The 24474-nt window shown below is 36.7% G+C and overlaps 1 protein-coding gene across 1 annotated transcript; it reads right to left on the reverse strand.

Moving 5' to 3' along the window:
* Nucleotides 1-616: 616 nt before the first annotated feature.
* On the reverse strand, nucleotides 617-15533 carry MMP13 (matrix metallopeptidase 13). Its single transcript, XM_038005276.2, has 10 exons — nucleotides 13574-15533; nucleotides 13240-13481; nucleotides 12448-12596; nucleotides 12142-12267; nucleotides 10005-10166; nucleotides 8103-8220; nucleotides 7013-7146; nucleotides 5884-6043; nucleotides 3628-3731; nucleotides 617-1996 (listed from the first exon to the last, which is right to left on the reverse strand). Exons 1-10 carry the CDS (start codon nucleotides 13691-13693, stop codon nucleotides 1896-1898), a joined length of 1416 nt encoding a protein of 471 aa, XP_037861204.1. The 5' UTR covers nucleotides 13694-15533; the 3' UTR covers nucleotides 617-1895.
* Nucleotides 15534-24474: the final 8941 nt, after the last annotated feature.

Below are 24474 nucleotides of genomic sequence, written 5' to 3' on the forward strand. Positions count from 1 at the left end.
TCCCTGCCTCATGCAGTCTTTCCATCTTAGCCTCCCTAGTAGCTGAGACTACAGGCACATACCACCACCCCCAGCTAATTTTTTTTTTTTGGTAAATACTGGGTTTCACCATGTTGCCCATGCTGATCTCGAAATCCTGGGCTCAAACAATCCTCCAGCCTCGGTCTCCCAAAGTGCTGGGATTATAAGCATGAGCCACTGCATCGGCCTAAACATCTTTTTTTAGAAAGAAAAAAAAAAAGGAAGAAGGGTCCAGCGCAGTGGCCCACACCTGTAATCCCAGGATTTTGGGAGGCCAAGGCAGGCAGATCACCTGGGATCAGGAATTCAAGACCAGCTGGCCAATATGATGAAACCCCGTCTCTATTAAAAATACAAAACTAGCCAGGCATGATGGCACACACCTGTAATCCCAGCTACTCGGGAGGCTAAGGCAGGAGAATCGCCTGAACTCGGGAGGTGGAGTTTGCAGTGAGCTGGGATCACACCACTGCATTCAAGCCTGGGCAACTGAGCGAGACTCTGTCTCCAAAAATAAAAATATTGTCAATGAACCCTCTTTGGGTGAGGAAAATTGAAATTATACCTAAAGACAAAATGTACCATATAGCAATTGTCTGTTGAAAATATATTTTTATTACAAACAACATAAACACTTCCTAATACATTTTGCAAATATGCATTTCATTTTCTTTGCCTGAGTTTTTATGAACAGTGTCTCTGAGCAATAGTTCTTCCCTTGATGGCCAATCATATATATTCAATAAGTGCCAAGCACCCTACCCAAGTATCAATAGGCACTGTGGGAAGTGCTAGGGGACCTTTTTAAATGCAGAGAAAAAAGGCATCGTTCCGTATCTCAAGGGATCACAATCTAGTAGACTGTGTGTTTTTTTTTTTAATTTGGATGTCTCTCTTTTAATATATATATACTTCCACTTTGCAAGATATATTTTATTTCATGCTATACAAGTCTTTAGAAAATAGCCTATATATCCAAGGCAAACTGAACAATTAAAATAATTAGCTAGGTAAAATAGGGTTAAAATGCAACTGTTAGCCTTAAATAATCAAATAATTTATGTAAAAGAGATGCCATGGCCTTAGACTATTTTGATAACAATTTTAACTTTGTAATGTGTGACTTCTGAAAAACCTGAAATATTTTAACAAAAAGATATCATCCTTCTTTATCCTCTATAATATGTAAAGGAATATTTGCCTTATATGAGAGCAGACTTTGAGTCATTGCCAAAAGTGAAAATTAAACAGAATTCAAAGGCCACATCTACTATTCTCACCGCTGCTCTTTTGTCTCCTGTCTTTAGTGACTTTGATATTTTGTTAGTGTCTGTGTGAAGAAGGGCACGTACATCTGAATATCCTCAGTGCAAAATGAATATTATTTATTTGGAAGTTACAGTCTATTTATTACAGACATTTTCCTTTGGTTTATTTATTTTATGTATGGCTCTCCAAAAATTCCATTTTCATACTATTTTATGCTTTTTAGTAAGAATGATTTATTCATTATATGAATGTGATTTACCTTATGCTCTTGTAAAATTTCCTTATAAATATATTTTTTAATTATGCTCTCATTGACAGACCATGTGTCCCATTTGTGGTGTGGGAAATATCATCAGCCATTGCTTTTGTACAGCAACAAGAATCAGGTGCTCCTTGGAGATCCTCCATTTCATTACTCTAACATTCTTCAATGTGGTTCCAGCCACCCATAGTCATACAGATACTATGTATTCAAAGATAACTTACTGAAGCTTGTTCACAGAACCAAGCTTTCTCCTGATAGCTCTCCTTCCCCCACCCCACACTTCTGGAAGTATTACCCCAAATGCTCTTCAGGATTTAAATAACAATTTTTAAAAAGACACTTAGCACCACAATATGGAATTTGCTGGCATGACGCGAACAATACGGTTACTCCAGATGCTGTATTCAAACTGTATGGGCCCGTTGAAAAAATAGATATAACCTACAGGAAAAAGCATAAAGACAATTTCAGAGTTTGAAAATAATAAGGTTTTAATCCAGTTAATATTAACGGTTCAATCTCTTAGATCCCATTTGTAGGAATCTCAACCTTTTTCTTTTTAAACTCTATTAGTGCTTTAATGTATTGCTCATAGTTGTTCCTTTTTAAATTTTTTATCTTTTTATTTTTATTTTTTAGTTGTTCTTTTAAGGTGTGAATCTTCCTAGACAGTTTTGCTACTTGGATTATCGGGGTTTTTTTTTTTCCCCGAGACGGAGTCTCGCCCAGGCTGGAGTGCAGTGGTGCAATCTTGGCTCACTGCAAGCTCCCCTCCCGGATTCACGCCATTCTCCTGACTCAGCCTCCCGAGTAGCTGGGACTACAGGCGCCTGCCACCCACGCCCAGCTAATTTTTTGTGTTTTTTTTTTTTTTTTTTTAGTAGAGACGAGGTTTCACCGTATTAAGCCAGGATGGTCTCCATCTCCCGACTTCGTGATCCACCCGCCTTAGCCTCCCACAGTGCTGGGATTACAGGCGTGAGCCACTGCGCCCGGCCGATTATCCATTTTGTGTGTGTATATGAGACAGAGTCTCACTCTGTCGTCCAGGCTGGAGTGCACTGGCAGTGATCTTGGCTCACTGCAACCTCTGATTCCTAAATTCAAGCGATTCTCCTGCCTCAGCCTCCTGACTAGCTGGGATTACAGGTGCATGCCACCATGCCCAGCTATTTTTTTTTTTTTTTTTTTTTTTTTTTTTTTTTGTATTTTTAGTAGAGATGGCGTTTTGCCATGTTGGTCAGGCTGGTCTTGAACTCCTGATTTCGAGTGATCCGCCCATCTCTGCTTTGCAAAGTACTCATATTACAGGCATGAGCCACCGCACCTAGACTGATATTTGTTATAAGTTATCAATAATATCTTTTTTCATAGTTAAAGGAGGTCAGTGAAGTCAGGCCTGTAATCTGAGCACTTTGGGAGGCCGAGGCGGGTGAATCGCTTGAGGCCAGGAGTTCAAGACCAGCCTGGCCAACATGGCGAAACCCCATCTCTACTAAAAATACAAAAATCAGCCGGGCATGGTGTCAGGCACCTGTAATCCCAGCTATTCCGGAGGCTGAAGCAGGAGAATCTCTTGAACCCGGGAGGTGGAGGTTGCAGCGAGCTGAGATTATGCCACTGAAGTCCAGCCTGGGTGACAGAGTGAGACTCTGTCAAAAAATAAAAATAAAAATAAAAGGCTGAGAACATAATTAAAGTAAAAAGTCACTACATAGTTATGGTAGTTATGAGTCTTTATGTATAAATTACTTCCCACTCCACACCCAGTTTGAATTCTGGCAATATATTTTGCATTTTTGCATCTTTAAGCGTAGCTTACGGTAGTGTTGAAGGTTTAGCATCTCGTATTTATAGAATTAGCAATCATTAAGTAAAATTCTTATTTATTCTCGGCATGTTATATTTTTGATTTGCTGTCTTTGTAGGTAGTCACACAGGAACGATTAATTCCTTAACTGCCATACATTTATTAACACATCTAGGTCCTATCTAAAAATGATTTGTAGAGAAAAGAGTTTTCAGGGGCTACAGAAGCTCCTCTTTAAAGTCAATGCAATGTAACTACTTACCATTTTTCTCATAGACAGCATCTACTTTATCACCAATTCCTGGGAAGTCTTCTTCTATTAGTCTTGGATAGTCTTTATCCATAATATGGTTAGTATCATCATATCTATTTAAAGAGAAAAAACTCTTAAGTCAGTTATATTTCTTAGAAAGTACCTTAGAAATAATATAATAGATACAATAGCATCTTTCAAAATTGACAAGAATTTAAAAATTTTAAGTCCATTTAAAATGTCTGGTAGCTTTTTAACATTAGGAATGAGAATCCTGAGTGTACAGTGACTGCTTGATAAGTATTTGTTGACTTGCCCGAAGGCCATCTTTTTAAAGAGAGTTACAAGCTCATTTCCATTTCACAAATGATATATCTGTTATAAAAGTATGTCATTAGGAACGTGTTCTTAAGCATGAAATAAATGCATGTTTGTGCATCAAACAATTAGCTATTGATTTCCCACTATGTGTAAGACAATTTGCTAAATACAGTAATGGCTACAAAAATATTTAAGGTTTAATTTCTGTAGTAAAAAGTTGTAGGGGCATATGGTAATACTAAAAGTGGGAAGGGAAGCATAGTTTTCCCCTTCCATAACTGCATATTTCAAGCTCCTTCTCCCCTGCCCACAGCCACACCCTAACCAAGCAAACATATCCTAAAATTAGCCTAGGAAAACAGGCTCCCATAAGGTGCCACTACTGTTACTGATGAGAGCTTTTGAATATCCTGAAGGTATGTTCCAACAAGTAAAACAACCACTGAACTACCAATAAAACTAAGGCATGTGTATACACATAACTGCAACACCAGGCAACAGAAGTGAAGCATGAGAGAGTAATCATGAAATGCCATGGGGGTACAGGAAACCGGGCAATAACCCCTGAATGGGGAAATCAAAGAAGACTTTGTAGATGAAATGATATTTTGAATGAACTTTAAACAATGGGCAGAATTTCAAGAGGGAGAGAGGCAGGAAAGGATCTCCTGGCAAAAAAAAAAAAAAAAAAAAAAAAAAAAAAAAAAATGCATAAGAGAAGCGTAAGGGGATATAAAAGATCAGCATATCTGAGCTGCAGTAAGCAATTAATCCTGACTGAACCATATACTTCTTATGGAGGGTAGGGAATGAAATGCAGTACCTGGTAGAAGCTGGCAGTGATTTCTAGAATGTTGTAAATGTCATTGTCGAAATAAGTCAGAAGGCAAAGATGATATATACAGGTATGTGCGTGTGTGTGGGTATGCATGTGTGTGTGTAACTGTGTGTATGTAGAGATGGAGGAAAGTTTCCATTTTAAACATTTCGAATGCAGGGTACTGATGAGATATTCCCGTTCCCAAATATAGACTTGAATCTGGACTCCTAAATGTTGTTGATGTCAACGCTGCCTGAATCTTTACATATGTTTTAAATATTCCAGCTTCACTTGCCCTTCAGAAAGTTTCACTTTATAAACTATGGGCCTGTCAGCTTCCTGGTCAACCTCTTGAGTGGATCAGCTAACTCTGCAGATAGGAGGGCTTTCTCTCTCAACCAATCTTTTCCTGTACTCATGCTGGTATCCTCTTTGGCCATGGAAGATGGAGCTACATGTAAATTAAGAGAGAGTGACAAGAAAGAGAATACAGGAGAAAGATTAGAAAGAGAAGGTGTCGATCGGGTGCGGTGGCTCACAACTGTAATCCCAGCATTTTGGGAGGCTGAGGCAGGTGGATTGCTGGAGGCCAGGAGCCTGACCAATGTGGCAAAACTTCGTCTCTACTAAAAAGATAAAGATTAGCTGAGTGTAGTGGCACATGCCTGTAATCCCAGCTACTTGGGAGACTGAGACACGAGACACGAAAATTGCTTGAATACAGGAGGCAGAGGTTGCAGTGAGCCAACGTCATGCCACTACACTCAAGCCTGGATAACAGAGCAAGACTTAGTCTCAAAAAAAAAAAAAGAAAGAAAGAGGGGGTGCCAAAGATGGTTGAGAGGCATAACAAATGGCTAAGAAAAGAATGTTTGAGAAGAGGAATGTTTGAGTATTGTGTGTGTGTGTGTGTGTGTGTGTGTGTGTGTGTGTGTGTGTGTTCAAGAGAGCTTGAGACTTTTAATGCATGTCTGAGGGGCTGCCTGAAAGAGCTGACATGGAATAAAAATGAATGACTAGTATGACATTTACAATAGTGTGCAGGAATACTTTCTAGTAGTGACAGATGTTTGAGGCAGTTTGCGGCTATGACACAGATGGGTCAGTACATACTGCTGCCATACCTCCAGACCTGGTTTCCTGAGAAGAGGAGAGTCTTGCCTGTATCCTCAAAGTGAACAGCTGCACTTATCTTCTTAACTTCTTTTGGAAAACCCAGTTCAGATATTTTTTTGGGATAACCTTCCAGAATGTCATAACCATTAAGAGCCCAAAATTTTCTACCTGGAATGAGTGAAATAACAGTTTTATTACCCAGGGAAATCTATTAAGACTTACATATGTAGACATGTGCTTAAGGGCAGGCCCATTTATACATTTAGAAATATTAATAAAATATTTAGTATTTATAGTCATGTTTATGAAACATAAAAATATAAGCATTCTTGAAACAAAAAAATAAAATTTAGGATCTTAATTTCCCAGTTATGAATATAGCTAATCAAATATCACAATTAACTTGGCAGTTTATTGGTTCTGAATATTAAGTTTAAAGCTAGGTAAAAAAAAACATTAAAATTTCTACATGAATAAACAACACAGTAGGAAGAGTTAATTAGATTGAAAACTCAAATTTTATACCAGTTTGAAAGTTATTTTCTTCTCTGAAAAGTAGGTTTATTATAACATTAATATTATAAATAGTTGAACAGTAGAAACAGTGTCAGCAGAAAGTTATGTAGTCATTTTAAATTATGGTCATAAAGGCAAAGTAACAATTTGGAAATTGGTCATAATTTTATGTCAAGGAAAGCAATAGAATATAAAAATGTATCTGTACTATGAAAATAAATATTTAAAAATATGTATTACATAATGAAAATGAACAAATGAAATAAACTGACTATTCAGAAGGAAGAATGATTCATAATATTTTTTCCACTTTTTCAGAATATATATTGTTATAACATTTTCTCAATAAACAATTTTTAAGAGGAACTAAGAAAACACTGACATGATTCATATGAAAGAAAGAGTGGATATGACAAGTCTAACAATGTAGACCTTTTATATGTTCAATTTGGAGATTCATGGTAGAATGGTTTCAGGTACTTTCTGGCTTCCATTTTTTTAATACTTGGTCTTTAATTTAGGTATATTTTCAGTGGTGATCATTTCACTGAATCTCTATTGGCATCAAGTTCAGCACTGCCACCCCGGTCCTGTGCAAGGCCTCCTCTGTGGAAAGCTTACCTCTGAAGATGAAGATGAGGTCATGAGAAGGATGCTCATATGCAGCATCAATACGGTTGGGAAGTTCTGGCCAAAATGATTTCGTTAAAAACAGCTCCGCATCAACCTGCTGAGGATGCAGGCGCCAGAAGAATCTAACGCAAAAGTAAAATGGAGTTTTCTGTCACATTTTTAAGTGCTATATTTCTATCCTGCTAGTCACTTCTCTCCACATCAACACAGATAAGTTAGATACAACCAATACCTCCCACCTGTGAAGGGGAAAAAATTCCATTACCCTTTCAGTGCCAGTGACAAGTTGTGCTATCCTAACTAGTGTAAGGTATTCAACTTTGAAATCTCGCAGAGCCTTTGTGAGGCCTCTAAGTTCTTTGTGGGTTGAAATTGTCTTGCTCAATTTTGGGTGTCTTGCTAGGGGCAAGCAAATTTGCCAGGCATTGTGTTGGGCTCCAGAGAGAAGATATGAGTTACATGAACTATGTTTTCCATGGTCTCATGGCCTGGGAAAACTGATACATGAGAACCACCCCCGCCCCATGAGTACAATGTAGTTAGAGTTGTAACAGAGGGGTAAACATGCTATTGGATCACAGATGAGGGATCAATGAACGAATGAATGAACAAATATGCTTATTAGAATAATGTAGAAATTAAAATTTTATATTGCATTTCTAGGTTCATTTCATTCTGTCCCTCAAATTCCAACATATGTATCCAGAATCAAAGTCTCTCCATGCCAAAATGAATCCGCATGGGCCTAACGAGTAACCATTTATTAATACAGCAATTACTTTCAATGCTTGTCTGTTTTTAAAATAAATTGGATTTCTAGATTTTCTTGGTTATATTTATAAGAAAGACTATAACTAGAGATGTAAAAACAAGCTACACAACGCCAGGGTTGTACACTGAAAAGTAAAACATTTATCCGTCAGTCATTTATTTGGTCTGAAATATGGAAGTAAGCTGCCTGCCCATTTTTACTGTTAACTTTGCCTTTGGAAGTCTGACAGGATGTTTTGGCGATATGCAGAAACAGCTTCACAGATGTTTGTCGCATACAAACTTTATGAAAGAATCTCAAGAGTACCTGTCTTTAAAGATCATTGTTTCTCCTCGGAGACTGGTAATGGCATCAAGGGATAAGGAGGGGTCACATTTGTCTGGCGTTTTTGGATGTTTAGGGTTGGGATCTTCATCTCCTGGACCTGCAGTTGTGAAAGGCAAGAGAAAAGTTATGAATGTAACATTACTGAAAACTTGGGTCACAGCACAACAGGCTGATCTGCTGATGGACAGTGGGAGAGGGTTTTCTCCAGGAAAAGCAGTGGGTCCTGGGGCTCCTACATTATGGTGCAAGTACCATGTAATCTTCCTTCCTTCCTCCCCTCCACTTCCATCCTTCAAGACCTCTTGAGATTCTTTAGAACTATAAACTTAGGTTTCTTGAGGTTGATGATAAAAATGAGGGGAAAAAAGCAACAGACTTTGAAGAATCACCTTGCACAATCTATTGACAGAGTGCTCTTGAAAACTAGACTCCCCTCAAAGCCATTTTTGATGGTGTATTTCTCCTGCGAAAGCCCTCATCTCGCCTCCTCCTCTTGACTATTTTACCAGCTGTCAACATCAGCTAATGCTGCTTCACCAGTTTGCCATAGTGCAGCTGTATCTCAACTGCGACAAGTCAGGCCTTCAGCACTTATGTGATTTGCCAAATGTTGGTAACTTTCCAACCAGCTCCCATGAGTGCAGACGGGATGGGGGTGCAGTACGCAATAATAATCCTACACTGTTTTTTTTTTTTTTCTGTCTAGTTTATATTAGTTCTTTTATCAGTCCCTGAGTCATAATAATATAGAAATAATAACTGCAAAATAAATTTGCAAATTTCCTTTGCCATCTTCAAGTTCATGCCCATGGCTATGCTAGTTACTGTGATAGATTCAAATTTAGAAGGGAAAAGAATGGCTTGGGTGATGTGAGCAAGTTTGCTGAACTATGTGCTCTAGAAATGTTTACACTGATGACTGTGCACTGTGGCTTTAACTCTATTTATAACAGGTCATCTATAAATAAATATTTGGGTTGAGGTTTAATTATTTTGTAAATATTATTGAAAATTTGGGGGGTAAGTGAAAAGAAAGAATTTTTTTTTTTACAATGGTTACTGTAGATGTTGATTAAAAACTACCACAGGCCACTTGAGAGGTTTCTACTGTGCCAAATTGGACTAGTTGAAAGAGTACTTGGAATTTCTAAAAGCTTTAGGAACTCACTTTCACCACCAACCATATTACTATAGGTATGCTACTTAAATTCTACATGGCTTTGTTTCTTCGTTGGTTAAATGGGGAATAAAATATTTTTCTTTCTTATTGCAGAGGTGTTTTGAGGGTATCAAATGCACATTGCAATGTATAAAATACAGATACAGGGAGTTATAGTCTGCAAAAAATTGGAGAATTAAGTATTTTCTATTTGAGTGGGTAGTTAGATTTGGAAAGAAAAAATGGGTGTGTTTTCCTAGGTTTTAGTAACAAAACCAAGAAAGCAGCATTGGCAGTGGTGAATTCAATTAGTAGAGTCATGAGTCGCTTAACAATAAAGATACATTCTGAAAACTGTGTTGTTAGGAGATTTTGTCATTGGGTGAACATCGTAGTGTATACTTACACAAACCTAGATATATAGCCTACTACACATATACACTATATGGTACAGCCTATTGCTCCTAAGCTACAAACCTGTCCAGCATATTACTGTACTGAGTACTGCAGGCACTTGTAACACAATGGTGAGTATTAAGTGTATCTAAACATAAGAAAGGTACATTAAAAATACAGTATTATAGTATTATGAAACCTCTGTCATACATGCTCTTCACTGTACCAAAACATCATTATGCAGCTTGACTGCTACTTAGAAAATAAATGCATAGATTTCTTCTGCTTTTATAACCGATCATATTCTATTTCTATAACTGAGTTACCATAGAGAGACTGGATCCCTTGTACATCATCATCAGGAAGCACAAAGTGGCTTTTGCCGGTGTAGGTGTAGATGGGAAACATGAGTGCTCCAGGATCCTTGGAGTGGTCAAGACCTAAGGAGTGGCCGAACTCATGGGCAGCAACAAGAAACAAGTTGTAGCCTGTAAGAAAATAAAGAAACAATGAGAAAAAAAGGAATTCCAGTGACCAGGTAATGAAAGGAGTATCATTTTATCTATTTGGTATGTTTCTTTCTTCGCTCTATACTCTTTCTTTTCTCTTTCTTCACTCTTTTACTTTTTAATATCAGTATTCAGTTGCTTGAAGGAAGATTCAAAGTATTGACTTAATTCTTATAAATAATTTAGTGTTCTTTTGATTATAGCTGCCTACACAATTAGAATGTCAACAGATTACTCTCATGTAATTAGTAACTAATAAGGATTTACCATGAAGACACTAGGACTCCTGATTTGCTCTTAGTATTCTCAGGTCAGGTGAGGGAAGTGGACAGAGATTACCTTAAACGAGGAGGGGGAACATCACATAGGGTGGTACCTAGCTAGGGTTCTGCCCAGAACATCCTCCAATCAGGAGGCAGCACCCAAAGGGACCGTACCAAGGATGGAGGATGCACTAAATAGATTCTCTGTGTATACTCTTGGGAGCAAATTCCAACCAAATGATTCTTTCTAGAACGTCTCTAGACTCTGGGGTTTGGAGAAACAGAAACTCTAGACATGATTAGCCATCTTTACTCTAGAAGACCACTATGTCACTGTATTTACATTATTCCCTCTAAGCATTCTGTCTGCCAATTTTGAGCCTCCTAATACAGGTATTTCAAACTGGAAAAAAGAGAATAAAACACTAAAAGAAAAATAAGAAGTGTAAGGCAATAGGATTGTTGTTACTTGTGCTTAGATTACCTGAAAACTAGAGCCAGTGGATTCCATTTGACCTTAAATTTCCTTTGCTATTGCAGCCTGTGCATGAAGAAAATGAACCAACCTAGCAAATCTTGAAGACCATGAGAGCAACTAGAGGTCGCATAATCTGAGTGCCAATTCTTCATCGAATGACTAGCAATGGGTACTGCTCTTGGCCTTCCACTGAAAAATGAATCCAGACTGGATTGTGGATGTTTTCATTCATTTCAGTTAAGTATTTCAAACCCAGAATTTACAAAGGAACCTACATTTGAGGCTTATTGTGATTCTGCCTTAACAATGCTGGATCTTATTCCTTCTTCCTGAAACCGTTCTTACCTCTGAAATACCCAGAACATAAATATGTAAATTTTCACTTTTCCCTCCACAGACAGATTCTAGGTATTAGAGTTGAAACACTGAACATGTAAGGCCCAGTTTTATTCTTTGGAAAAATAATCTTTCTTGTTTAAATGAATAATAAAATCAGCTGTCTATGAAGACAACCTCTACTTGTCATAACTAAGTCCTAGTTAGAACAATCTATGGCTTTTCTTCCTAAATTAACATTCCCAATTATTTTGAGACTTGAAGATTCAACTACTAACTGATTTCATTCAACATGCAATTTCATTTTGCTCTTGTAAATACAACTGCCACCTTGTCTGTTTCATGCTGTTTGGGGTAAGACTCTGTCTAGATTTTTAAGAATGGTGTTTATCATATAAGACAAGACTGAATCAAGCAACTTATATAATGGGAAACAGAAATTTGATTGAACATATTTCTACCAAGGAAAAAATTATTTCATTTCACATCTAATTCATGTATGATCCATAGATCCAACCCTGGTAGTTTTTAGTTATATATTTATAATAAACTGTACTTCTTCAACATGCCAAAAGGTAATTTGCAGTAATAACATGTTGGCTGACAAACATAAACATTTTGGTCCTACTTCAGAGTTCATTAGTATCCCTCAAGCCACAGTGACAGATTAAGTAGATTTTGTTCATTTTTTAATACTGAATATCAATTTGTAGAAATGCCACTTGTAGAGACACTAATATGTCTAAGATAAACTTCATTTAAGAATATATAGTCAAATACCAAATATATTTAACTTTTATGTGTTTTAACTTCCATACCAGTGTGTTCACTGTTTAATCTAACAACACGTAAATGATATCTTTATAAGAAACATTACCTTTGGAACTACTTGTCCAGGTTTCATCATCATCAAAATGGGCATCTCCTCCATAATTTGGCCCAGGAGGAAAAGCGTGAGCCAGCAGGCCAGAGGGCCCATCAAATGGGTAGAAGTCGCCATGCTCTACACACAAAAGCAAGGGTTAGGAGTCTTATCACATCCAGGAGTACTTAGCACAGGTGTTTGGTAAATTAGTGTTGAATGCTTTAAAAAGGAATGAATGACTGAAAGAAATAATTTTAAAATGGAACCAACTAAGAATTAGAATATAAAAATGTTTTAAAAATAAATGTGCATCATTACCCTTAGTTCCAAAAGAGATCATGATGTCAGCAATGCCATCGTGAAGTCTGGTAAAATTCAGAGGAGTTACATCCGACCAAACTTTGAAGGCTTTTTTGAACGCCTTTTCAACTTCAGAATGAGTCATATCAGGGGTGTAATTCACAATTCTATTTAACAGAGAAAGTTTCAATTAAGTTTTTGGAAAGTGACAGCTATTTTAGAATACATTTTCTTGGTATATTGCTCTTCAATTCAAAATGCAATAATTTCTTTGAAAGTTCTACTAGAGGCTTATTGTTTCAAATAATGTATTAATTATGATGCCATACCAGAATAAAAAGTCAAAAATTCAGACATTTGAGTATCTCCGAATATCTGACCATGTGGCATCCTAAATTAAAATTTTTCCAATGTTTAATATAATTTATTTTGCATGCTAAAAGTTTGGATTACATTGATAAAGCCCAAATAAATGAAATAGCTCTGTAAAGTTTCTAGAAAGAGTGGAACTCTTCATCTTTAGAACTATTGTGATAAATACACCTAATGCACTACGTTTGCAAATTTTCTTTAATCTACTTTTACTTCTCTTTTGATTTCATTTCTAAAAGAAATACTTTGAGATGCCCACTAAAAAATCATGCTGGGTTAATGTGACAATAATAGATGTTATGAGGCAATCTCGGCAACCACATTAAAGCTATTCTGGAATTTAACTGCCGATTAAATAGTAAGGTCTACTTAATATTAGACATTTAATACTACAAGAAAAAGCTAACAAATATGCAAGAAAGATAGTCTATGATTTACCTGTAGGTTAAATTCATTTTGGACCATTTGAGAGTTCGAGGGAAAACGTTGTATTCACCCACATCAGGAACCCCGCATCTTGGTTTTTTCATGACATCTAAGGTGTTATCGTCAAGTTTTCCAGTCACCTCTAAGCCAAAAAAAGACTGCATTTCTCGGAGCCTGTCAGTCATGGAGCTTGCTGCATTCTCCTTCAGGATTCCCGCGAGATTTGTAGGATAGTAGTATGATCTCAAGTAGCGCTAGAAAAGAGACCAAAATGAACTGCGTTTCAAAGAGAAGGACATTTCTGAGATGTACCAACCGCATCATCAGGATTGGCAGGATACTTTACCTCTGCAAACTGGAGGTCTTCCTCAGACAAATCATCTTCATCACCACCACTGGGAAGGGGCAGGGCCCGACAATGAGTCCAGCTCAAGAAGAGGAAGGCAGCCAGGACCCCTGGATGCATCTTGAATGGTGATGCCTGGTGACTGTTGTCCTTCCGCAGAAAATACCTTTACTTTTATAGGCCTGCAATGGTGAGTCATCACTTATGGATAGGTTTCCACTTCCTAGTCACTTGAAGGTAAACATGCTTACATGGCGACTTTTTCTTTTCCCTCCCAAGTGTGGTTTGTGGTAGAATTTGAGGGAAATATAAATGACAGCATCTCTTGTTTCAGCAGGGTCTCAAAACCTATCTGGCAAAATAAACGGCCTCTGCATATTTATGGATGCTGTGGGAAGAAGCAGAGAGTAGTACATTTTTTACTTCACTTAGCAAAAATGTTTTTTTTTTCCTTCTGTAAGAAACTAGCTACTTTTACTTCTTCAAATAATAAGTGTATCAAGATGGCATGTTTACCTCCATAAAGAGAAACTTAGTACTGCTTGTAGAATGTTTACTACAGCCTGGTATAGTATAAACTGCATTTTCTCTAGAGTAACTACAGAAAGATATCATGTGTCTACGTGAAGCCCACGATATTGGACCAAAACCAAGCTAGAAGACTTGGAGGTGCTATAGCACAACCACAGAATTGAGCCCCATGGTTGGAATTTAAACACACTGGCAAGACCTCTCAACGAATAAGTAGTCCTGCATAAGTTCCCTACAGATCCAGACAGAGGTAGAAGAATTACATTGGAACACAACAACTGTAATGGCTAGCATAAACACGGATTACTGCATTCTAGGTTTAAAAGGCATTATCTCATTTAATCCTTACAATAGCCACATAGGTGCTGTCAGAAAGCTTGTTTTCCATTTTACATATGAATAATCTGATACACTGAGAAGTTAAATACTTGTATATGGTCATATAGTTTATAAACGATACCATGATTTGAATCCAGGCCAATAACTCAAAACTCAATGTTCTTGACCACCATCCCTGTCTACTTATAACCTCCACCCTTTCCATTCTCAGATATTTTCTTAAAAGCTGAGCTGTTTGGTTCCTACACCTCAGGGAGTGCCCAAGAAAACTAGGGCTACAGTAGGCCAATTTCAAGTTTCTCAATTTTTAATTTTAAGTTTGAATAATAGAAGTACTCTTGGTCCAACCACTCAGGAAAATAGTCATAGGAGCCTCTGCCTATTATTCCTTTCAGAACATCACACATTCAGTACGGTGAAATCAAAGTGCCATCTTTGGTCCCCTGCGGAAGCAAATGGGTAGAGCAATATAGGCCATGATCTTTGGATTTATTGGACTTCTTTAAATAAATGATTGGAAATGCAAGTTAATTTGAGTGACTAAGAGTCAGAAAGAAAATGATGCTCAGGTCAGAAACATATTAAGACAAAGAGAAGGAGCATGAATACAGCTTTAGGGTGAACACGAAATGGGTATTCTAACATATGAGTAAAATGCTATGTAATCTAGAGTAGCCAGTGCCTTAGAGAAAAATCAGAAAAGCCTACAACATATACGTGATCATTTGAGGGAAATTTACTATATGCCTTTATCCAAACAAAATACTGCCAAATATACCCTTTCAAATAGATTGTTTCCAGTGAGTTCAGGATTAGATTTGTGCTCAATCAGAAATGCAAAGCAATAATTTATTTTAAGTTGCTTCCATGTATCATAATATTTAATTTTGAGACTGAGTGAAAAATTATCCAAAAAAGTTTGATTCATCTACTAAACTTATAACAGTTAGTTTATTAGAAAGCATTTGTTTTTACAAATAAATTTTCATAATATATTAAAATCTCATTAGATAATAAATAAGAAGTGCTTAAGAAGCTGGAAAACAAATGACATTTTATGAAACATTTGAAAGTGGAGAAAAAGAATCGAGTAGGCTAACTGTTCTTACAGATTTTCACATATTTGTAGAAATGTTATCACTTCAAACTAGAAGAAGCTTTTTTATCTATCAATTTAATGAATATATTAATTGAGCATCAGCCATATAGGATACCATGCTAGTCTCTATGGAAATGAAATGAAGGGTAAGATGAGGGCCTTTTTCTTAGGATCATTACAATATTACCTCACCCATTAAAAAAAAAAAAAAAAAAAAACCTTTTTAATGAAAAACAAAAATAAATACATGCTACTATTTTTCAACTTTAAAAATAATGTTTATTATCAAACAACTGTAATATTTTACTAGTTTCTCATTCCATTTGAGAACATAATCAGCACAAAATAAAAAAACACGGAAAGGTTCATGAGAACATACTATTATATGTTCTGTAGTTTTCTTAAGTAGAAATAAATAAAAATTCCTCCAAAGATTAAAATAAACATTAATTCATTAAGAAAATAATCAGACTGCTGGTTTATAGAATATTGTTCATGGAAAAGTGTTTTTAGATGGTGATAGGGATGTGTCATCACGTCGTAATGTGTTGGCAAACTGCTTGTCAACGCAAGTCCTTCTATCAGTTGTTAATTGTTAAACTCAAAGTCAAGCCTTCTGGTTACCACAGTGAAATGATTTGTGGTTTCAGATCATCTTTAACACAACAGGGCTGGGCTGAGCTGGTATTTAAAAACAGTTCTAACAAGTCTTCCAAATCACTGGGAAATTTGAAAACCTATAAAATGAACAAACAAAACCGGACTAAATTAAAATTATGTATTTACTGCTGATTCAGACATTAGCAATATGGGACTTTTTACAATATAGGTCATCATCAGTTTTTGAGTTCAAAATGCCACCCAAACGGGAACCAAAAATGTCTATGAACAGCCAGATACTAAAGCACAGGGAGGTCCCAGACTAGGAATAACATGAACAACTGGTCATCTGAGTTGAATTAAAATTACGAAAAATCCTGAAGTTGAAGAACCATTAAGATCAAGATGTTGGCTTCAGTGTAGGGTATAGTAAAAACTCATTGTTGATGGCACTTAGTGGTATGTTTATTTTTCTAAAATGTAAGTGGTTTGACTCTGCAAGTGCATGAAGTAATAATTTTTTGTAGACACTCTCTGATGGTTGCTTTGTTCTACCTTCTGATTTCTCTTTGTCTTTCATAACCTCATGAACTGGGCTTAAATGGTCTTAAAAAGGAGAGCTAGCTGGGCACAGGGCATGTCTGTTGTCTCAGCTACTCAGAAGGCTGAGGTTGGAGGATTTCTTGAGCCCAGGAGTGAAGTTTAAGGCCAGCCTAGGGCTGATAGGGAGGCCCCATTTAAAAAAAAAAAAAAAAAAAAAAAAGAAAGAAAGGAAAGCTAAATTTCTTCTAAATTTGAACTTAAGCACTACTTTTGTGCAGTCATGGCATCATCCACAGGTGTGAAACAAAAAAAAGAAGAGCTCATTTTAGATGCTGTAGCTACAAAGAAAAGGTTGGGCAACTTAGGAGGTCATTTACTTTCAACATTTGAATCGCACGCTCTTCAGAGATGCTATACTCATACTGGGTTGATCCACAAAAGTTACTAAAAGAATTTACAAGAAGTAAAATAAATTATTTTTGGTTCTTATTGGAGTATAACATCTGAAAGTCAAGTCCTAATTTCCTGGACTCCCCTCCTAAAGAATTTTAATTTTTTTGTGTGTTTGGTTAAAAAAGAGTGGTTACTGAATGTCCACCTTGGCCAGAATTAACCAAATACTCTAAGAGAAAACAACCAGGAATAGAACATACATTCTAGCCCAATCCCTCCCAAATGTCTTTGAAAAAGGAAAAAAAATCTAGATTGTTTGGTAGTGAATAATAGAAATGAAAACAAGTTAGAAAAATGGAGAAATGCTTTAGTGGTTTTAACAACAAGCAATTTTATTATATTTAAGGATCCCTAATGTTTAAACAATGAAGCAAATGTCTATTTTTAAACAACTTAGTCTCACCTTGTTACCTTAATTCACTAAAGTGGAAGTCGTTACATATTTTTAAAAAAGCAAATTCTCTGATTTAAAAAGTAATATACAAAAACAGAGTGTAATGTTATTACATAATGTTTGGGAAATAAAAACTTTTCGCAAAAGAAAAAAATTACTGTAACATCTCAAGATATTTTAGATAACCTTCCTCCGTACACACACACACACACACACACTACATACACATACATATAGTATGTGTGTGTATACATATTCCTCAACTTACAATGGAGTTACAATCCAAATAAACCCATCATAAATTGAAAATATCATAAGTCAAAAATGCATTTGATTCAACTAACCTACCAAATATCATTGCTTAGCCCAGACTACCTTAAAAGTGCGTGGAACACTTATATTAGCCTAAAATTGGGTGAGATCTTCTAACACAAAGCCCATTTTATAATAAAGAATTTTGAATCAAAATTCAAAATTTGAAGTACAGTTTCTACTAAATGCATATATCTTTTGCACCATTGTAAAGTCAAAAAATCATAAGCTGAACCATCATATTGTAATGGAGTGCAAGTCCAGTCGCTCACTGCTTGCAGAGTCCAGTTAAAAGGAGGGAGTCCTGGTAGAAAGTGACCCTATTTCAGAGCTAGCTGAGGGGAGTCAGTACAGGTTCCTGCCTTGAGGGCACCACCTCAGTCTTCAGGCAGAAGACAGGGGCTTTTAAAAGGAGAGCTTGGCATGAGTGGCATGTAGGGGAGGAAACAATGACGTGTGGGGTCTATGGGACTTGCTTCGGATGTCTTATCTATTGGGTGGTCTGCCTGGAGCCATCGCAGGCAGAGGTAAGCTTTAAATTGAAGCAATCTCCTGGTGGAAGAGAGTTCCAGAGACCTGATTTGCTTCAAGGTTCCATCTGAGAACATTAGCCTTAGCTGTCTTAACCTCCCTACACTACCACCAACCAATGATGGAAACTTTAAAATAGGCCTTGTTCTTCTTGCAAATATTTGTAGTTATTATTATTATTATTATTATGAGACAAGGTCTCACTCTTTCACCCAGGTTGGAGTGCAGTGGCACAATCTTGGCTCCCTAGAACCTTTGCCTCCTGGGTTCAAGCGATCCTCCCACCTCAGCCCCCTGAGGATCTGGAACCACAGGTGCATGCCACCACACCCAGCTAATTTTTTTTTTTACTTCTTGTAGAGATGGAGTTTCTCCATGTTGTCGAGGCTGGTCTCAAACTCCTGAACTGAAGCAATCTGCCTGCCTTGACCTCCCAAAGTGCTGGGATTACAGACTTGAGCCACTGCACCTGCTGTATTTGTAATTGTTGAAAGGATAACAAGCCTCCAAGCTTCAAAGAACCAAATGTCTAATGATGGAATTCCAGACATGATGAAAGGCACCCTAACTGTGATGGAGAACATAATTGGGGCTGTCTGGCTTCCATGTATCCAGCAAACTGAGACTAGCAGTACCAGTATGCCCCAACAGATGTGGAAAAGCCTGCATACATCCTGACAGGAGCCCTCCTTTACCAAGGTGAAGTGAGGATAATAAAACTAGTCTTATAGGGTTAGTGTGAGAATACAATTGTAAAGCACTTGGCACATTATAAGAGCTCAATAACTGCAGTAGCAATGAGCTTTTGTTGTTGTTTACATTATTCATATCAAAGCACCTGGAAAATGGGAAATGCTCAATGTGTGATAGCTAAAAAGATTAAATTCTGAATTAATGATACTGGAGTTTGTTCGACGTTTATTTTGGCACTGTGAAAACAGTTGCTGATTCTCCAGCAATAATAGATAGACACACAAGAGAAATTCAAATCTGAGGCTTTAGGTTGTTTCAAAGTGTTTAGCAATATTCACATAAAAACAATAAAAATGTCAATTACAATAATTCTTATTGAGCCAGCAAGCCATCAGGCAGAAAGTATTTGGCAAACATAAGTATTGTGTGTAATTGATACAGACAGACAGACAGACAGACAGACACACACACACACACACACACACACACCTTCTTAATTCCACATTTGCCCAACTTTGGGGAATTTTTACAGAAAGCTTTTCTACTGCTCATTAGGTTACTATGAGAAACATTTTGTATGCCAGCTCATAGTCAGAATGACACTTTTGTCCCTAAGAAAAAAGTAGAGACATTGTAGATAGATATTTAATGTCTGTGTTGCCTACCTCTTAATATAACACTTAGTCAAAATGTCAGTTAAGAATAGGAATATAAAATAAAACAGTCAAGCATGAAATAAAGACTATTGTCTTATATCTGAATGTATGACAATATGTTTTGTTTGTGAATCACTGTAAATAGTTTCACCACACTGCAATTTAAATGATTGACAATTGGTAAACTCTGTTACACTTTCTTCAACCACTGAGGGAAAAAACTGGGTCAAGTCAAACCTTATAGTGTTACCACACAATTCCCGTGGTGTTAGCTTAACCCTCCAAGACCTCAAAAAGCATTTTGTTTGACTCTGTTTTGTTGCCTTAATTGCCATTTAGGGATAGGAGCTAGAAATCCCAATATTTTGACCACTTATGTACATAAAATGGACAAAGCAGTTTTCTCTGAAAAGGGAGATTTCTGTAACTTTAACCACTCTTCAAGTTCAATGATCACATTAAATCTCAACTGAAGAATATTCATCTTTACCTTTGGAATCATTTGTCCAGATTTCATCATCATCTAAGTAAACATCACCTTCAGACCCTTACCAGGAGAAAAAGCATGAGCTGGCTGTCTAAAATGGTCCATCAAATGGGGAGAGATCACCATGTTCTAAAAGGGAAAGAACTCAGAAAATAACTGTGGGAAAATCATCAAGACAATAACAAAGCCTATCACTTCACCTAGAGGGTATTCGGGATATCTTCAATAAAGAAAATCGTTTCTTCATTGTTATCTCTGCTTCTGAAGAAGATCATGATGTCAGCAGTGTCCCAGAAAAGTCTATTGAAAGTAAGGTCTCATCACTCCAAACCTTGAATGCTGCTTGGACGATGCGGTCCACAGTTTCAGAGGGTAAATCTGGCATGTAATTCACTATTCTGACCCACATACATACACATGAGAGGCATTTCAGTAAGCCTCAAATATGACATTTTAAATATTGTTGCATTTTTAAAAATAAATTCTTTTGATGATTATTTTTGTTCCTTAGGGAATCAGAAATCTAAGGTACACCATGATATATTAGTTTCTTAAGAGACAGCCTTATTTTTTATGTGTTCATGATTGTCCTTGGCTTAAGAAAATCTAAACTGTTCTATAATCACCCAAGGTTGAAAAACTTAATAAGTCATTAGTAATTTTAAAAAAGGTTGTACAATTCCATTTATTATAAAATGTTTGAATGTATTTTAAATTATATTGAAGTACAAGGCAAGAGATAATTGAGTATAACTAATAAATGAACATTCAGTCTGTACTACAGACCAACTAGTGATATACTAAAAGGTTGAATTGGTATTCCGAGTTCTTAGACACAACATTAAAAAAAAATTGTTGTAAAAAAGGTAAAAGAATCATTAAGTTCATAAACCCTTAGAAAGAATTAGTTTTCACTCTCTTTGATTTGCTTTTTGAGTAAAATTAAGCATTAACACAGAAAGACTTTAAAGTGTATCCTTTCTCCAACATTTTGCTAAATGAGTTTTATGCATAGTATATAAAATATTCAACTCTATTAGCAGCCTTTAAATCAATGAGATTTTTCTTTAAAAGACATTCACTAGTAGAGAAATATCTTTCAGATGTACTTGAAGTTGAGTGCAAAAATGTTTCTTGTTCATCTGTATATCCCTAGAGATTAGCCCTAGGCCTATTGCATATCAGGCACTATATTAAAATGTGCTGAATGAATAAACAAATGAACAAATAAATGGAGACAAAGGAAAGGCTCAAGAAGATTATCTACAGATTTTTTTTTTTTTTTTTTTTTTTTTTTTTTACTAGAATTAGCTCATGTCTTAATCCTTCACTTCATTTGAGTTGTTATAGAATCTCACTTGAGAAAGCATCAGCTCCACTCAATGATATGGGCTAATATTTGTTGATTCTGAACTTTCTAAATTTGGAAGATGATTTGTTGTACCTAGCTACTACAGTAAAGAGACAACTAATTTTAGCTTTTTCCTAAGGTTCAATTCTCACTGATAATTATTACACAAGAAAAAAAATAAAACCATTAGTACTCTGTCATATTTTGTAATTTAAAATTTTTATTTTAAAGGTATTTTCAGCCACCTAGAAATGACTTAGTAACTCAGGATTCAAGTAGCAGAGATATAGCCTGATATGGAATACACAGAAGTGATTAGAGGATGATATAGACTTGTAGATCCTCAAAATACCCCCAGAGATCATCTAGCTTAATTCCTTTATATTACATTGAAAAACAGTTAAAAGACATTGAGAAGCTTCCTTAAAATTACACAAAGTGATAAACTTGGTGCAGGAATTAAAATCACAGCCACCTGGCTAGGATAGCCCAGAATGCTCTGTATTACCCCAAACTACTTCTTAACACATGAAGATGCGATCTGCAAAAGCGAACCCTGGCAGCTATAGCAACATGACACATTGTATAGAGAAAAAATTATGAGTAACACATTCACCTGTAGGTCAAGATACCAGTTAGCTGCTTCATTTTCTGAGGGAAAAAAAATTATACTCCACTGCATCAGGAGTTTCACACTTTGGCTTCGTCACCAGGGCTAAAGTTTCATCATCCAGTTGGCCATTTGATTCTAGACCAAAGAAGGCCTGCCATAGGCTGGGGTCTGTTCTGCAGGAGCTTGGAGTTTCTCCTCTGCCTGTGTGTTGATCTCAAAGGAAGTTGATAAAAGGCTTTCAAATAATGCTAGAAAGAAAGCACACGATCATGGCCGTTAAATGAAAAACCTACATGCTCAATTAGGGAAACACCAATAGGAAGGACCTGTTACCTCTGCAAGATGCAATTCCACTCCACATTGGTTAGGATATCTCATTCTCTAGAAGTACATAAGGGAACTGGTAGCAGCCAGCAGACAATGAGATTCCAGAGCACAGAGGCAATTTTCTCTGCCACTTAGTGGTCAGCAGATACCTTCATTTGGAGGTGAGTGCTTGGAGGGTGATAATATGGGCATCTGCCTCACTGAGATGCTTTTACAGGGTCAAAGGGGTTGGCACAAGATTCATTTCTTATCCTTACTTTATTTGCACTAATTTTTGTTCAAGTACAGAGCATGTGCAGCACACTCTTTTGTCCAAAGTAAAAGTTTTTATAGGTTAAAAACAAAGGCTTCATTCCTTGGTTAATGTCCTTAAATGTAGAATGTAAGTTTTGCCTTTTTGAGGATTTCATCTCTAAAACTGGCTAGCATCAGGCAGCTTGTAATTTGTCCCTTGACATAGAAGGAAGAAAGACAGAGAGAAAGAGAAGGGAGGAGGGAGGGAGAGAGGAAAGGAGGAAGGGAGAGAGGAAAGGAGGAAGGGAGAGAGCAAAGGAGGGAGGGAGAGAGCAAAGGAGGCAGGGAAGGAAAGAACAGAAAAAGAAAGAGGAAGGAAAGGAAGGGAGGAAGGGAGGAAGGGAGGAAGGGAGATGGTTTAGAAGGGAAGTGGCATTTATTATCAAGTCACTGACGGGCCAGACACTGTCCTTGTGTTTTCGCTCTTATTTACTACAGTGAGACACCTAGATACGAATATGTACAGAACTAGACAGGGCTATAAGACTAGGAAGAATTTTCCCCAAAAAAGTCATGACCCAAGGGCCTTTGCTATGAGTTTGCCTCAGTGTGGGAACTCGTCTATTTACCTTGCTGCCAGGATGATTTTAATCATTAGTCTAATCCCAAGTGGGATAATATAATCCAGATGTGGGAATTCAGTCATGGCCTGGTAAATCGTCACTGAGGATTTGTGTTACATTTTTTCAAAACCAAAATTATTTCGCAACTTTCCAAAACATCGGCAAACAGAAATGATTAGGCAGATTGGATCCCCTCTTGTACAAATATGCAAATTGATGAATCTGATCAAGCAAGGGGTAGAATTTGATCCATTCTTCCTCCAGGAGGAAATGCTTTACACATTTTGGAAAGTCCTACACCTGTCAGTTTGTGCTGACTTCAGAGTGCTTTCAGCTTGAAGATGTAAGAATATTGCATAACTGTTAGAAATTGAGACATTTATGTTAATTTTCATTTGCTCTCAGGGTATTTTGTCATATCCAAATTGAATTAATGACTTTGAATCTGTTTGCTCTACCATTACTCATTTTCTAGAAAATCCAGTCACTTGATGGGGTTTGAGGCACATCACAATCCAAAAACTAAGATGAAGCCCCTCAAAACTTAAGCATTAACTCAAGAAATGGGTCCCAGAAACCACTGGTGACCAAAGATAGTTTTCCAATGAGATCTAAGTAAGCTCATTCATTTTCAACCTATTTTCTGCTGTCCCAGGTGATGGGACATGTGCGCACGTCTTTGAACTGAACAGGGCACCAGCTGTCGTTCTACCTCTTTCTCTCTAAGAAAACATACTAGAAAGGAGTGAGAGTGACTTTATTTAAAAAAAAAAAAAAAAAACTAGAATCTGAAATAAATGTTAAAATGTAAATTACTAAGATAAGTCAACACTTTGTTATTATTCCTCATAACTGATCTTACACAATTAGTGGAGACACTTTATTGAATTATGATAGCAAAGTAGAAAATTTTCCAAAAATGTAAAGCATGAACATGGTAGTATTGAAATTAATACAGAAAACTAGATATACTAAATCTTCATCTGTAGATGAATCAAAGACTATGAAAGTGAACATAAAGTACTTTCTTTGAAAGCAAAACTACAGTGAAAAAATTGCAATCTCAGCTGGGGTAGGTTAATTTAAAAGATACCTGTGCCAGGCATGGTGGCTTA

This window comes from Chlorocebus sabaeus, chromosome 1 (assembly GCF_047675955.1).
Source record: "Chlorocebus sabaeus isolate Y175 chromosome 1, mChlSab1.0.hap1, whole genome shotgun sequence".
Lineage (NCBI taxonomy): Eukaryota > Metazoa > Chordata > Mammalia > Primates > Cercopithecidae > Chlorocebus > Chlorocebus sabaeus.

Coding starts and splice junctions, on each gene's coding strand:
- MMP13 (XM_038005276.2), bottom strand. CDS start 13,693: ATGCATCCAGGGGTCCTGGCTGCCTTCCTCTTCTTGAGCTGGACTCAT. Junction 13,482..13,573: donor AAGACCTCCAGTTTGCAGAG/GTAAAGTATCCT, acceptor TCTCTTTTCTAG/CGCTACTTGAGATCATACTA. Junction 7,147..8,102: donor ACAATGATCTTTAAAGACAG/GTACTCTTGAGA, acceptor CTTTTGCGTTAG/ATTCTTCTGGCGCCTGCATC.